The following is a 17,407-nucleotide window of genomic DNA, read 5'->3' as shown; positions in this document are numbered from 1 at the left end:
GCCATTGCTTTGACCAAATACATGGCAAGAAACAACCTCAGGGGAGATCTGCTTTGGCTCATGTTTGAGAGTAGAGTCTATCACATCAAGGGAGTCAGGGCAGGGAGGCAGAGCTGCCTTCAGCTGTGGGAGCATAAGAATGCTTGTTTATCCCCCAGCAGGCCAGGAAGTGGAGAATGAGGAATGCTCGTGTTCTTCTGGCATTCTCTTCTTTCCTTCAATTCAGTCTAGGCCTTCAGCTCCTGGGATAGAGCCACTTCCATGTAAGGTGGGTCTCCCCTCGCCACGGAAGCCAGTTGGGAAGTGTCTCCACAGCTATATGAGTTTATATCATATATCTCTTAAGTGAGTCTAAGTTGTCAGTGAATATTACCCCTGCTGGTGGCTGTGATGAGAAGCAGCTCTCCTCGTGAGAGAATTTTACTGCTTGCTCCACTGTCCTATAGCCCCAGTACTGGAAGCTGAATCCCCAATCCCACGCAAGGGCTCCTTAATGTCCAGAGGCCCACATATAAATGGCCGAAAAGGCCACCTAAGATACCTAAGTCTTTCTGTTCTAACCAAACATATTCAGTTTTGTGTGGTTAGGACAGTATTGAAAGCGGAACGTGAACAGAGCTAAGAAGACTCATCATGTACCAATCCTGAAGTAAGTTCACTGCTGCAGAACAGAGTCACCACAGACATAAATAAAGCATCCCTACATTCCCACTTCCTTTGCTACCCAGAGAAGGATGCAGTCTATGAGCTGTCTTCTAGCCTGATTAAAACAAAACAAAACAAACAAACTTACACAAGCAGCATGTTATCCTAGATTCCAGAGAACATGTGATCAGTTCTTGGCTTTTGCTTATGGACACATATTTATGCATTATTTTCATTCCTTGAAATACATGAACATCAAACAAACCCTGCCACTCAGCTTTCTCGTCTTAAAAGATTTTACCAGAGCAGCATGTGACCTCAGTCATAGCACATAATGATTTTATTTACTGACCAGAGTTTGGCAGCAATCTACACCGGCTTCCCTAGGTTACACTGCCACGCGGTTTCTATGCATCAGCAAGTGAAAATGCCCCACTCTTAATAAAAACCTCCTGGTGTCGGTACAAGGTTGACCAGGAGTAACAGAACACAGGTTTAGGAACCGGGGAACAATCCGTTGAGGATTTTAGCTGCTAAGAGGAAGCAGCAGCACCCAATCAGACTAAAATGACAGTCCCTCAGCGGAACACTGTCCCTCTTAGATGTTCACAAAGGCAGTGGCTGACTAAAAACATCCTCTGCGGTAATTCATAATGGTGAGTTACGTTCCAAGTCCCACCAAACCCCACAAGCATGCAGCAAAGATACTTATTCATGGAAGCCCAGTACAGTAAAATGCTTATAAACAACTAAGGCATTGGCTCTAATCTAAGAATGAAGTGTTTTGTTATCAATCTTTTCTTGCTAAGCTTACAGACAATTTGGGAGTGATTTAGATGGCTCAGACAGAAATGATCTTGAGGGTGGCAATTATAGTTTAGATCTGAAAGAGTCACCAATGGTCCATGTGTTCAAGGCTTGGTCCCCAGCCCAAGGCAAGACTGAGGGGACAGTGGAATCTTGAATAGGAAGACTCAGTGGAAGGAAATCAGGTCACTAGGGTCCCTTGCCTGCCACTTTCTCGTTGCTTCTCACCCACCATCTATAATAAGGTATATGCCTGCCACGAGGGATGCATGGATCATGTTCTCCAGTATAAAATGTACTGCTAAGCCATCATGAGCTCTTAAGTCTTGTTGAAAGTAGACTCTCATATAAGGAGGGCTCTCTTGTCCCAGACTCCAACATGTTGACTTTAAGTGTCCTCAAGACTCCTTTTCCTGAACCAAGCTGGCCCCCTCCCTCTGTGACAGGAAGAAGGAAAAACAGCAAAGAGCTAAGGGTTTAAAAAACACTGCATCACTGAAAAGAACTAGAGGCCTCTACTTGTAAGTAGCCAATGGGCACCTCAGGCTTCATGTGGGTCCATTAGTCAGGAGAGTAGGGGATATTTCTGACATGGACTGTGTTGCCTGCTTTTTTATTATAGCGCCCTGATGGGACTGCACGACCAGGCCACAGGGGAAGAAGATGAACTCAGCCCTCATGTGACTAGATGAGCTGGGGTGTCTGGGTAGGGGGCTCCCCTATTCTGAGGAATAGGGAGAGGGGATACAGGAGAGTGGATGGGACTGGGAGTAGACAGGGGAGGGGGAGTCTATGACCATGATGTAAATTGAATTAATAAAAAATATGATAAAAAATGAATATAAAAGAAAAGAGATAGGCGCTAAAGCATTTCCAACAGAGGGTTACTGTATTCATCCAATGATATAAAAATGCATGCCATGGGAAAAGGAAACCACTGGCTTCTGATGGCCAGGCTCATAGTTAGCAATGTCAGCGTGACTGCTGACACTCCCTGACCTGACAATGCTGTACATTGATAAGCTGTTCCTATCAGCCTTGTCACTTGTTCTTCAATCTTTGCTCGGAAACATGCTCAATAAAGTCTCTCATTCACAAGCAAAAGTAACAACATCTTACATCAGTCTCTGGACCATAGATCATGATGTATTCGGCTGCTACAGGCCTGAAGGTAAAAGGCCAACCGACCACAGCCTGAATTCAGAAATCCAGAGCCAAAATCAACCTTTCCTGAAGAAAGCTGATTATCAATTTATCAGAATTATCAGAAATTATCAATTTTTTAATGAAATTATCAGAAATCCAGAGCCAAAAATCAACCTTTCCAGAATAAAGGGATGCCAAAGGGACTGAAAGCTGACTTACACCTAGACTATATGCTATACACACACACACACACACACACATACACACACACACACTATATGTATATGTATATATATATATATACATATATATACACATATATACTGTAGTTGTTCCTTAGTGAAGGAATAATTACAATGGTGCTGTCACAGGAGCATGTTAGAAGACATCTGGATAACCAGGGACCCAACTAATGAACACATCAAGCACAACCTGCAGGATTGCTGTGATTTTCTCCAGTGTCAGACTACCCATCACAGAAACAGCAGGGCTTGGTAGCCCCTGGCTATCCCCAGCTCCTCTCAGTTTTCTCTAACTCCTAAGTTTATTCTATGCTGTGCAGGAAGCAGTCTTCTGAGGCTTTGAGACCAGCAGGGAGGAGGCTCAGCAGTGATGTGCTGTGCTCATTTTGCAGAGGCAAAGGGGTCTAGCGACTCCTGCAGAGAACTGACCTGGCCCTTCAAGAGTCAAGAGCAGTAACTCCAAGAGTAACCACCCTGTCTATTCACACTTGCCCTACAGAAGGGCTAGGGTTGGTCTATTCCCCCATTGCACTGACATCCCCTCTGGGCACAGATGGGAAAAAACAAACAAACAAACAAACAAACAAACAAACAAAAAAACACCAAATCATGGAAGTGTTACTTGTAAGTCTTTGGGGCAGGGACAAAAGAGGTCTAGTCCATCCTGCCCCATGAATCTTGTCCTGACCCGCATACACAGCGAGATGCTATCCAGAGCAAAGAGTGTTTACCTCTACATCCTAATACAGAAGTTCCTTCTAATGCTCTCTTAATGTTGATTATCTAAAAAGGTTCTTAATGGTTTAATGTGTTATAAATGCATTAAAAACATGTTGCCCTTTGGCAGAACCATTTAAAAATTAGAACACCGTTATTTTTTTCTCCCTGGCAAATAAACTTAAATTAAAAATAAATTCTGTTCTGTTCAATTAGGTCATTGGCCTTTATCTGTCCTGTATTACAGCCATAATTAAATCAGCTCTTACCTGCCCCCACATTCCAGGGATTAGGAGAACAGGCCCCAAAACATACTATAATGGGGTGACAACTGATAATAGACAAACAACCCAGCTAGTCTTCATTTGGGGAAAACAAATCTAATTTTTACAGGGGCTTAACTGAAGATCATTTTTTTCTCCCCCAAGGAAGGATTAAGAACACTAAGCAAATGCAGGCAGAGAGGGGGCAACAGGAGAATTACAGCAAAATAAAGTTTAAGTTTTGCTAACATCCCCTTGCTAGAAAACCCCTATTACTCATTTCCATGATGCAAACCCCATCATGTGTATCTAACTAGTCTCCCTAGTGTCAGAAAAACACAGGAAATTCTACTCAAAACTAGCATTACCAAACCACATGACATTTAGAGGAGGCCCGGTCCTGGAGACCATGCCACCACATGAGGTACATTGATGAAACCATACAGGAAGCCACAGGGCTCTGAAGTTGTATAAGGGCAGAACCCGCAGGGTTGGAACACTGAATTCCTCCCTGGAGGGATGCCTTCCTCTAGCTTGTGGTTTGTCCACCAGAAGACATGTCCAGGGCTCAAAACAACTACACAAAAATACTTGCATTGAGGCGCCACAGGACAGTCGCCATCATGAAAAGCAAGCGAGAGGCTGAATTGCAAGGCAGCTTAAGCTGCATCCTAGCTTCCCACAGGCCGAAGCTGAGGACTTTCAACAGTCGACCTCCTCGGCGCTTTGTATAACTGACAAATATGTATGTGGTTAAGCTAGGTAGCACTACATTACCGAAGAAACGAATTTTAATGTAGTGAGTCACAAGTTCTCACTGCAATTATATAAAAACTTGAACCTGGTCTATATAAGAAAAAAATATGTGCATGCAAGGAAGCATGAATATGCACACTCCTCTTACTAGCGTCACAGGTTTGGAACATAGGAAATGCTCGCCTTTTGCATGCATCGCTCCCAACTCTTCATAAGGAGCCAGACTGCAGGGGCTCTCACATGTTAACACAGCGCTCCCAGCATTCTTGCCTGTGTTTCAACTCCACTCAAACTGCAGTTTATACCTGACTCACTGAAATCTATCTAAGTCATGATAGTATACTTTTAAACTAAGGATTATCAACTCAATTTAAAGCCAAAGTCAGTGTTTAACCACTTGGGAATAGTTCATTAAAAAAAAAATAGGCAGAAAAAAATTCAAAAACAAAACAAAACATAATGATTGGAGGACCTGAGAGGCGTGACCATTCCATGTGGCAGGGGGCTAGACCTGGAAATTAAGTGGATACGTCACAAAGGGACAAACCCTTCAGAATTACACTGCACAAGCATATGCAGACTGCTGATTTCTGAGACAGAGGTAGAATGGTGGCTGTAGGGGTTGCTGGGGCCAGTGTGGACGTCACGAGAGAGAAGCCCTCAGGAGCTCAGCTGAGTGGACTTAACAGGACTGGACTGAGGCAGACGTCAGACCCCGTTAAGATGGCGAGCATTATGTTTTGTGTACTTTACCATCATGAAGTAGAAAACCCGCCCCTTCCTCTGTCTTATGGCATTTATCACTACCTGATGCTGTATTTACTAAAAGTGTATTTGAATGTGCATGTGTTTATGCCATGTACCCCAAATACATAAACATGAAATCAGAAATCTCTACTCCACCTTCCACAGAGCCTGACAAATAAGTAGGAGTACTTTTTAAAGTTATATATAGTTTTTTACAAGTATGTGTAGTTATATTAATCTCAAGGACACTGGAGTTTGGCTTTCTTCCATTTCTAATTGCTCCTTTGTTAGCTGATTATCATTCCTTAACTTCTGGGGTGAGTTATTTGCAACTCACTTAACCATAGTTATCCAATAACTGGGATACATAAAAAGTGATGTCCCCAAATAAAACATCCATAAAGTCTGCTGTGATCTAATGACATCACCCATTTTACTGTTCTGAGCACCTATTACTAAATGGCCTGGGGCCAAAAGGATGCTCCCAGTTCTACAAACATCATGCACTCCAGCAGAAATCACAAACTAAGTTTCATTCCGTTTAACTGGATGCTGAAATTATCCAACTATGGCTGAACTGCAGGACTGGGAAATAACTGGGTGTATAAAATTGTAACGAAGCCAGCTCTTGACGACGCTTGTTTAAATGTAACTCACACAGGTAGGACACTGTTATTCTTGAAGAAAGTTATAGGTAAAGACATATGCTGATCTTCACATGCACATCTGATGGTCTGGAGCAGGTACCTGTTTGGGGATGAAGAAGTGGACAGGAACCTAGTGACTTGACATGCTCACATAGGGAGCCCATGCCTGCCCTTGGAAGTAACTGTCAGAAATAGAAAAGGCCCACACGCTGGAGAGTTGCTGCACATGATCTCTGCAGATCTGGCTCAGTGATGACAATGCATCCATAAGCCATAGGGAAGAGGGTGGACAGAAAGTGGGGATTAAGTTAACTACAGCTTCATGAGTGTCACCATGACATGGCAGGGCAGAGTTCAACACATCACAGACACTGAAACAGAGATTGGCTAAAACAAACTGTTCGCTATTGTGATAGGTGTTATCTATCAAAAACATAATACTCAACTTTAGACAATCCTGTGGGCTCCTGATATCAAACAGTAGTTCTCAGGCTTTAGATGTCTCAAGTAAGTAAAACACTTCTGTAAGATCTCAACATCAGATTCTTTTGAGTGAAGAAATTAAGGACCAGCCTGGCACAGCAGGCCTGCAATCCCAGCCTCTGAGGAAGCTGAAGCAGGAAGATGACAAGTTCAAGGCCAGCCTGGGCAATTTAATGAAACCATGCCTCAAGACAGAAAGTCAAAAGGGAGCAGGCGGTAGAGCCCAGTGATAAACACTTGCCAAATGTGTGTGAGGCCCCGGGTTTAATGTCCAGTGTCACACACAGGAGAGTTAGATGGTTAAGACAAGTAGCAGTGCCCTCTGATTGACTGGTTGCTACAGTTACAGCTCTGTTCTATGTTCCTGCTCTTCACTAGGAGGCCACAGCTTTGCAGTAACACTCTAGGATACGTGACATGGTTGTCAACCTGTGTTTTAGCTGCAGAGTACAGTGGCCTTCCTGTGCCTGCAGGTCCAGCTGCAGGACTGCCAGCTCGGACACAGGCAGGTGACAACCAGTGAAGCTGGCTGAGGTACCCACTCACATTGTGGGTTCAACCATGAAGTGGAATGTTAACACAAAGTTCGGGTAGTGAATCCCAGAGTAAGAGACAGCTGTCAAATGCTCTCCGTGTGGTCAAGATTAAATGTAACCACGCCACCCCCACCTCAAGCTTCTGGAAAGGTCACCACAGATCTTCATCAGTGTTCAGAGAGCCTGACAGGCATGATCAGGAAGCTCTTGGGCAAGAATAAAGTCAGAATGAAATTGGAAGATCTTCAGGACAAAAACAGATGATGGCTCGTTTCCGGAGACGCAGAGTAACAAACCAATGAATCACAGAACTTGTTTGGGGAAATCTTCAAGGTCAGGCCAGCTCTTGTCATTTTGAACTCGGGAGTCATACTCTACAGTGTCAGGTTATAGCTGAACAAACCAGCCCCATGAAACTCCCTATGACACAGTCCCAACCCACTGTATAAGGTTTTGTTATCCTTTCTCCACCACCAACCAAAGTGCTGTAACGCTCTTGATCTTGGAGGATCTCCCCTGGACATCAGCGCCTTTGTGCTGTCTTTGAAAATGCAGGGATCAGAAACAAACACACTGATTATTCGGGTCCCAACCATATAGACAGACATAGATAGATAGATAGATAGATAGATAGATAGATAGATAGATAGATAGATAGATAGATGGTATAAAGTGCCATCACCTCCTGCAATGCATCAGTGCTTTCATTTTCCTAATGCAACCTAAGATTATAGTAGTTTCTGTTTTTGAGGGAGGAGGAAAGGGCAGGGGTGTGAAAGCCTTACAGGGATAAGTCACACTGTCCGTGTGAACTGCATTGAAGGTTCATGTGCATTCAGCCGCCCCGCCAGAAGCCCCTTCATATAAGCTTCTGTTCAGTCTGTTTCTACAGTAATAATTCTTGCCTGTTTCAACTATACGAGCAAAGGTCCTTCCATCCTTTCTATGTCTCAGCCTGTCTGTTTCACCCCAATCTGTCCCGCGGCATTTCCATACACTGCTGGGGAAGGCTGACCTCTCTTCATAAATGCTGGTGGTGCTCCCGAGCCACGTAGATGCTACTGTGGACCTATACCAAGGTTTCAGTCTATAACTGCAACAACCGTCTTCTCCCGATGGTCTTTTTTCTACAGTGTCACACAGATCACCAACAGCTTCCACCGGCCTAAACTGCGCACTTGCTCAAAAGCCTTGGGTCAAGAAAGGGTGAGCTGTCTTGCTTCTTACAACAAAGTCTCATGACTTCAATTTCTTCACCCACCTAACATGCCTCCTCTCTTATTTCTGACTTCAACTCTCTCACCTAGCATACTTCCTTCTATTTCCTAAGGTCGACTCACTCAATTGCAGCCTTTTCAAAAACATTCTCTGTCGGTGCTTGACACACTAGAAGCCCACACCAGGGACGGACAGCTTCATGTGCCGGGAACAAGCAGAGCGAATGAGGTTGCTTGTTATTAGATTGCCTTTTTCAGCTGAGGATTAATTCTTTGAGGGGAACCTGTGCTAGTGTGGAAATACCAGTTGAAAATGGGTTTTCATTTCTTCAAAGGGACTGCCAATCTATTGTAAAAGACAGACGCCATGTCTCTTTGAAAACTATACATTTACACACCCCCACAGAGCTATCAAAAGGCTTCCTGAAAATATATGCATGTGTTGTAATCAGGGAAAACACACACAGAGATGTGTCTATAGCTGGATGTTCTGGTGTAACACCAAAAATGATAAAAACAGGCGCCTGGAATGTTTAGTGGGGATAGGGGGCCGTGACAGGCATGAGGGAGATCCAGTGCCCTCTCCCATCTTAAGGGGGGAAAGGACATATTTCGTGCTCCAAACAGATCTGCTTAAAGTAACACGAGTTATTTCTTACAGAGCACACTCGGAGGTGAACGGGTCTCGTGATGGCTTCTGTATCCCCACATGAGGAAAATGGGGTCCCCTCTGCATACTTCAGAAGGCACATAAAAAAACAAAACAAAACAAAACAAAACAAAACAAAACACCTCTGAGCAAAACGAAAAGCAAGCCCGAGTTTGAAGAAATGATACCAGGAAGTATAGAAGAGCATGATTCCTCAAGGTTCTCTCAAAGAGCCCTATTTGTCCTTCCTTCTTCTATTCTGTTGACCTCTCTAGCCCCTCCCCAGTTAGACATCCTGTTGCTCTATCCCCAGCTCACATCACCTGTACCTGCATTTTCTCTCTGAAGCCTCCATGTTGTAGACTCACTTTTTATACTCACGTATACTTCTATGTCTTCTATGGAGCGCCATGTTTATATCCTTAATCGTAGTCCAGTTTTGATTTGATTTTTAATATTGGGTCATTTATTTCCTTGGCTTTACTTTTGAATTGTTTTGTATATTTTGCATGCTAATACTTGGCCAGATAGGTAGCTGGCAAAGATTCTGGGGCCTTTTCTTCACTCAATGGATTGTTTTCTTAGCCATATAGAAGCTTTATAGTTTTATGAGGTCCCAGTTGTTTGCTGTTGCCCTTAAATCCTGGGTAAATAAATAATCCTGTTCACAAACTCCCTTTCTGCACCTCCATCTTGAAGGGCACTATCTGTTTTGTTTTGTTTTTTCTTGCAGTTTGGGTGTTTCAGGTTTCAATATTTAAAATATCTGATCTACTTGGATCTAGTTTTTGTGGAGGATAATAGATATGGGTCTAATTTCACTCTGCATGTGGATTTCCTCTAGTGTTTTTATCTTTGTCAAATATTAGATGGCCATAGTAGGAGTGCTTATGTTTGGGAGGTCTATTCTATTCCATTGATCTATATATCTCTTCTTGTGCTCATACTGTATCTGTTTTTTGTTTTGTTTTCGAGACAGGGTTTTGCTGTGTAGCCTGGGCTGTCCTGGACTTGCTTTGTAGACCAGGCTGGCCTCCAACTCAGAGTGATATGCCTGCCTCTGCCTCCCTGAGTGCTGGGAATAAAAGTTGTACACCACCATGTCAGGCTTCATATTGACTTTATTATCAAAATTCTATAATATTTCTTTAACTCTGGAATAACAATCCCTCCATGATTATTCTTTTTTGTTCAAGATTGTTTGTCTATTCAGGATATATTCTGATTCCATGAGAACTTTAGGATTTTTTTCTATGGAGAATGTTGTGGGTATTTTAACTAGAGTTACATGAAATATGTAAATTGTTTTTGGTAGGATAGTCATTTTCATAATCTTAATTCCACTAATCCATGAACACAGGATGACTTTTCTTTTTCTACTTTTAAACAGCTAGTCATGGTAGTCTAAATGACTTCCAAAATAATACAGATTATCAGTGTAGCCTTTGTTTGCCTTTCAGGGAATGAGGGTGAGCCCCTATTTCTGAAGACACCTCACACTTAGGATACATGAATTGGGTGACTCCACCTGGATCTGATCCAGAAGTTCCTTTCCCGTGGTCCAGCTTTCTTGGTTTCAGGTAATACTATGTAAGATGCCAAGAGAGGAAAATAATTAAACAGTCCTACCATGTGCAACACCCATGAACCACAACAACTACCAGCATGGCAGGATATTTATAAAGGTGCAAGACTTGGCACTCATAAGTCATTTTCAAGCAGCAGCTGTATAAACGGACTTAGGGCTCAACCAACAGGAGGGAAACTGCCTGGTACTAGAAACCTAGCCAGCTTCTTGGTCTAGTGAGGTCACGGGAGACCTTAGAGAATGGTCCACTACCACTGCTTTGCTAGACCAGCATAATTCCTTACCACATTTTAAATCTTACCCTCAGATAAGAGTAGCTACTATCTTTTATCAAAGAAACCTCTCCTCACAGCAAATGGGACTGTGACTGAAACCCACAACTCTGGTCACAATGCAGAGATCAATGGATTGGTGACGAACACAGCCCCAAATGGCAGTATCTACATTACAGCTCCTGAATCCATACTGAAGGAATGCTCTGGAAGAGCCAGGATAGCAGGCTGTCTGCTTTTAGACATCCTCTCCCATAAATGGTGGCATAAACAAAACTGAACAATGGCAATACCGACGGACATGCTAGAGTGGAAGGAGGAAATTATCATTGAGTCTTACTCAAGAAAAAGAACAAGAAACTAGTGGCTCCTGAGAAAAGGAGAATTAGCCTCTCTCAGGGATAAGCTCCAGATTGGTTGTTCTTTGCACAGTAGTCAGCCTTGAAACCGCATATAATCATGCAACAAAAATGGACCTAGAAAACTTTATTTATATATAGTAATATATATATATATTCCATATGTATACGCATATATGCATATTTAATACTAATATAGCAAGTGCATAATATACATAGGAAAAAGACTTTCAACTTGAGAATGAGGTATGGGAGAAGTTTGAAGGAAGGGCTGGAGGGAGAAGCAGAGGGAGCGTGATACGATTTCATTTTAATTAAAAATACTAAAATTAACAAAGATTATGAAATGTGAAGTGATGTACAAATGTAAACTCACGTTACCGCTTCTATGAATTAAAATGCTATCACTTGTACCACTAAAAAGCCTGACACTGACAATGCTGTACAAAGCTAATGTTTCCATTACAGCTTGTGATATGATGAACATTTCACAAAAGTAAAATCATTTACTAGAGTTAAGTGACTGGGATGTTGAGGTTTAGACAAGAGAAGACAAACTGAGAAAGAATTAGGAAACTTCCAGATCCAATGGCCAAGACTAAGGAGGCTCTAGTCTGAACAGACATGAGCTATTTCAGCTCAGGTGCCAGAGGGGTCGGGTGGAGACAAGTTCTGCAGATCATCCAGATACAGACCCTGCTAATACATCGCCATCACAGAGCCCTTGGCTGAGATCATAGGAGGGGAAAAGTAGCTGCTGTGCTGCCTAATACCAATTGTCTCTCTCTTTTCTGAGACAGGGTCTCACTATGCAGCCCTGTCTGCCTCAAATTTCACTGTGTACAAGAGGCTTTTCTCAAACTCTCCGATCTGCTTACCTCTGCCTTCCTCCCAAGTGCTGGGATTAAAAGCACAAACCACCATTGATCTTCAGAGAAAAAAAAATCCCTTTGGTTACTGCCATTATATAATTAGGATTATCCAAGTTACAGATAGAAATATAAACGGGTTGCGTTAAAGTTCACTGACCTCAGGGGACTGAGCAGGCAGCTCAGTGCCTGCTGCATACACATGGGGGTCCAGCTCAGTCCCCACACCCACTGGACAAAGCAGGGATGGTAAAGGGTATAATCCCAGAGATAGGGATGCAGGGATGGAGAATAGCTGTGGCTCACTAGTCAGCCAGCCAGCCCAGCCTAATTGGTGAGAGCCAGGTCCTAGTGAGGGATACTGCCTCAAAAGTAAAGATGGAAAAGTCCTGAGGAAGGATAACCTGGACTGATCACACAGACACAAACAGGCACACACAGACACACATGCCTGCATACACATACAAATTACACACACACCACTGTACGCACACAACTGAGGACACACATAACAACTGTAAATGCACAGAAGACACACACAACTATGTATATACAAGCATGCGCAATTGCATATAGATACACAACTGCAAATACACAGAACCGTATACACACAATAATGCACACACAACTATACACACTCAACTGTATACACATTCAACTGTGCACACACCCACATTATTAACCTCAGCAGACAGTCATAGGATAAGGTCTTCAGCAGGCTTTCGTGGGTCCATTGCCCCTAGGATTCTTAAAGATAAGAAATCCTCAGATGACCCTCAGAATACTTGATAAGCCTTTTCCACCATGCATAGTAGCTACCATAACATGAACACTATGCAAACAGCTGCTAGAGACTATTGTTGAGAGATTGATGAGCAGAAGTTTACACACATTTACCATAGATATAATTTTTAGCTGAATACTTGAGATCCAAAGCTCATTGACTGTATGACTGTGGAATTCCACGAAAGCACCCACCAGCCTTTGAAAACTCAGGGGAGAAACGAAGCCCATACTGTCTTCTCAACTGATGCTAGATAGCATTAAGCAACTCCATCAAACTCCATGGGCTCTCCTCCTCTCAGCACACCATTCAAGTATGGCCTCGCGTCCACTTTGCACAGCAATGGGAGATCTTAACAAGCATTTCCCTTCATCCCAGACAGTCATCAACCAAAAAACAACTCTTTGTGGTAAGAGATTCTTCCTTCTGGTTTCCGTAAATGCTACATTTTTCTGCGCATCATCCTTATTCTACGTAACTTGCAGAATGGCTGTGGCACAATTAAGACTTTGTAACCCAAGACAAACGGGCTCCCGGTCACTGGCCAGCAGCCGTGCCTCACACACCCATCAATAAAAACAGCTTTCAAACTTGATGAGGGAATCTGTCATTCCATGGCACTGCCCTTGGGTGATGAGCACATTAGCTACAAATATAAAACAGGAATCTGAAGACGTGCCTGACCCATTAGCAGACATCATTGATGTAGCTGGGCTCTGTGAGCCTATAGGGACCATTCCAGTATCAATTATGTGGTACCCGGAGAAAGACATAAATTACCAACAGGAAAAGAGGCAGAGACAATTGAGAGAGAGTAAGTCTTGAGGTCCTAGGGCCAACTTATGTTTTACCTTTAGAGGTATTCTTATCCCCACATGGAATGCAGGCAAAGCTCTCTAAAGCATGTGCCCCCACTGTGGGATCCAATACCGACACCAACACCACGAGAGACCATGAACATGAGAGGAATGTTGCCTGGTACTCACCGGCACACTTGGTTCTTGTTCTCAGAGCTGGCCCAGGAGATCCAGTGCCTCCCTCCCCTGGTCTGGTGAGAAGCACGCTGATCTCATACTCTGTGTCTGGGTCAAGGTGCCCAATTTTGTAACTCGTGGAATCCACCGGCTGCCGATCATTCCAGCTGCCACTGGCTGTGCAGTATTCGACCTCACGGGCCACAATGGGCCCGTCCCCATTGATGGAGTTGGCATTGAGCTGTATCCACAGATAGGTTGCTCCAACAGAGGCAAGCTGAGGTGGGGCGATGGGGACAGGTGGTTCTGAAAGCAAACCAGAGAGCTGTCATTCAAGTGCTTCAGTTTTCAACTGATAAAGAGCTAAATACACATCCATGACAACAGAGTAAAAGATATTAAAAATTTATCATTGAACCGACGAGAGAGACTGTGATGTTTAATAAGTGTACGTATGGTGTTAATGATTTAAACAAGATTCACGTTTTACCTTTAAAAAAACTAATAATGGGGATAAAGAGATGGCTCAGTATTTATGAGCACTTACTACTCTTACAGAGGAGCCGGGTTTGATTTCTAACACTCACATGGTAGCTCACAGCAATCTGAGATAGCAGTTCCTGGAATACTGGGGATCTAATGCCTTCGGATCTTCCATGGTGCACATATACACATGCAAGAAAACCACTAACACACATAGAATAAAATAAATAAATCTAAAAAATAAATAAAAACAAAGCTAACCTGAGCTGAGCACCTGTATCCTCAGCTTCTGAGGAAAGGGATAGGGGGCTCACTTGAACTTGGAAGGACAAAACCAATCAAGGCAAAACCAGACGCTGTCTCAAGGGAGAAAAAGAATGAAAGGGAGGTGGGGTTGGGGCTCAGTTGGTGGGGAGGCTGCCTAGCATGCAAGAGGCCCTGGGCTTGAGCCCCAGCACCTCACACAGCAGCTGCAGCTGTGCACACCTGGAGTTTCAGCACTCTGAAGCCAGAGGCAGGAGGATCAGAACTTGAAAGCAACCCTCAGAGACTTCAGTGAGTTTGAAGTTAGCCTGGACTGAGAGTTACCATCAAAAAAAAAAAAAAAAAAAAAATCCCCCAACAACAACAAAACCCACATAACTTGTTCAAGCAACTGTGCCCATAACCTGTCTTGGGATACAAATGCCTACAAATATTTTACATCAAATATTTTTTTTTTCTTGTCACTGAAGTCACTGCTGGAGCTCTCTTGAGAAGCCGTGATTAAACAGCAGGGCATATTCCACTGTCAGCCTTCTTACTGGGACTCTTTTCAATATCCACAAAGGCATTAGAGGATTTTTTTCTTTCTTTTTTCTAATTTATTTATTTTATTCACTTTACATACTTGTACCTCCTTCCCTCCTCTCCTCCTAGCCCCAACCTTTTTTCCTCCCCCTCCCCCTTCCCCTTTTCCTCAGAAAAGGGAACCTCCCTTTCCCATCTACCCTAGTTCATCAAGCTGCATCAGGACTGAGCATGTCTTCTTCCCCTGTGGCCTGGCAAGGCAGTCCTGCCAGGGAATAGTGATCTAAAAGCTAGCAAGTGAGTCCCTGTCCAATGCAGTCCCCACTTCCTGGTCTAGAGGACCCACTTGAAGCCTAAGCTGCTCATCTGCTCCATCTCTGTAAGTGGCCTAGGTCTAGTTCATGCATGGTCCTTGGTTGGTTCTTCAGTCTTAGCAAACCCCTCTGGGCCCTGGTAGTGGACTCCATTGTTTTTCTTGTGGAACTCCTGTCACTTTGGGGTCCTATTTCTCTTCCCTCCCACTCTTCTCCAAGACTCCCTACGCACTGGCCAATATTTGTCCGTGAGTGTCAGCATCTGTTTTGAGGTGCTGCTGGGTAGCGCCTCTCATAGGACAACTCTAACAAGCTGTTGTCTGCAAGCTTAGGAGAATATCGTTCATAGTGTTGGGGGTTGACACTCAGTGATAGGTTGGGTATTTGCTTGGGCCAGGCATCAAGCAAATGGGCATTCCCTCAGTCTCCATTCTATCAGCTCTATGTTTATCTCTGCTTAACTCATAGGCAGGCTATGTTTTAGGTTGAAGTTTTTATGGCTGGTGTTCCCCGCCCTTTACTAGAAGACTAGTCTCCTTAGAGGCTGTCCTCTTCAATCTCTAAGGTCTTTGCTACTAGGAGTCTCTGCCTGAATCCTCACTTTGGAAATCGATCTGGCACAATCTTTAAAAATTTGGGAATAACTTTATCTCAAGACCCACTATACCTCTCCTGAGTATATTCCCTAAAGATGCTCCACTATACAACAAGGACACTTGCTCAACTATGTTCATAGCATCTTTATTCAGAATAGCCAGAATCTAGAAACAACCTAGATGTCCCTCAGCCAAAGAATGGATAAAGAAACTGTGCACAATGGAATACTACTCAGCTATTAAAAACAAGGAAATCATGAAATTTGCAGGCAAATGGATGGAACTAGAAAAGATCATCCTGAGTGAGGTAACTCAGACTCAGGAAGACACACATGGTATGTACTCACTTATAAGTGGATTTTAGCCATATAGTACAAAAGCATACTATTGAGGCACAGACCCGAAGAAGGTAAGTAATAAGGAGGACCCAAGTGAGCATGCATAAGTCTCACTCAGAAGGGGAGATAAAATAAACAGAGATAATGGCTGAAGAGAGGGAACAAGGTAGGAGAGGGGGAGCAGAGAGTTAAGAAGGTGGAGATCAGACCTGAGGAGAGCAAGAACAAGAGGATAGAAGGACTGTAGAGAAAAGAGAAACTGAGGGTGGGGACATCTCTGTAACAAGCTGGAGATCAAAGTCAGAGTAGGCTCAGGATATGGGAAGCATTGAATCTCGTACATCACTAAATTGTGATGGCTTATTCCTGAAATCCCAGCATGTGAAATTGGTAGAGGCAGGAAGAACAGGAGGTCAAGACTAGTCTTAGCTACTTCGGAAGTTCAAAGCCACATTCTCTTGTGTTTATATTCCCAATCATTTTTTGAAAACAAGGAAGAAATTATAGATTATCTCTTTGGAAATCCATTTCTGAGATGACTCATTTTCCCCAAAGACCTCACAATGGGTCATCCTACAGGGCAAGGACTGAACATGCACATGCTGAGGTCTAATCCTGCTATCCAGAAGGCTGCTTCCAGTAGGAGCTTTCCTGAAGCCATAGCAGCAAAGGTACTCTGAATCAAAGAACACCCTACACCCAGCTCAATAAAAGTCGAAGAAATCAATAGCCAACACTCCCTGTACCTGGAGAGCCACCTGCGCTGGGCTGGCTATTTCCTCATCCTTGTCTAAGAAGGGAAGGCCGGCCATCTTACCTATAGATCATTTTTCACCTTATTGGTTAGATGCTAGCTGAATGACCCTGTGAATTCCACACGTCACTGACACTGTAAGTAGTAGCCCGCATGGTGGATGAGATCATGGAGAGCATTACCTATTTTCTACTGCAATGGCTTGTCATCTGAGAAAACAATAAGATCTAGTGGGTTTTGCTCAGGGGTGTTTTCTACAAGTAAATGGTGCCTTTTTAGTGCTTTTCTTGTCATTTCCCTGTTTTACTTGCTATGCTACTACTGAAATGCGGACATAAACCGGTTTGCTTGTTACAATACCCCCCCCCCCCCCCGCCAAACACACTGAGGGCAGACATGACCAATTGGTTGGAGCCTTGTTTCCTGCTGAAT

At 43.5% G+C, this 17,407-nt stretch overlaps 1 protein-coding gene across 9 annotated transcripts in view; it reads right to left on the bottom strand.

Moving 5' to 3' along the window:
- Ptprm (protein tyrosine phosphatase receptor type M) overlaps positions 1–17,407 on the bottom strand; it is a 674,808-nt gene that overhangs the window by 355,581 nt on the left and 301,820 nt on the right. For all 9 annotated transcript variants that reach the window (XM_060368219.1, XM_060368222.1, XM_060368224.1 and 6 more), the window contains one exon: positions 13,714–14,007. In XM_060368219.1, the coding sequence (XP_060224202.1) occupies positions 13,714–14,007 (294 nt within the window). The remainder of the gene's footprint in view (positions 1–13,713; positions 14,008–17,407) is intronic.

This window comes from Meriones unguiculatus, chromosome 15, assembly GCF_030254825.1.
Source record: "Meriones unguiculatus strain TT.TT164.6M chromosome 15, Bangor_MerUng_6.1, whole genome shotgun sequence".
NCBI classification, from domain to species: Eukaryota; Metazoa; Chordata; class Mammalia; order Rodentia; family Muridae; genus Meriones; species Meriones unguiculatus.
Note: the sequence above shows the minus strand (reverse complement) of the source record. Positions and strands in the feature narration are given on the sequence as shown.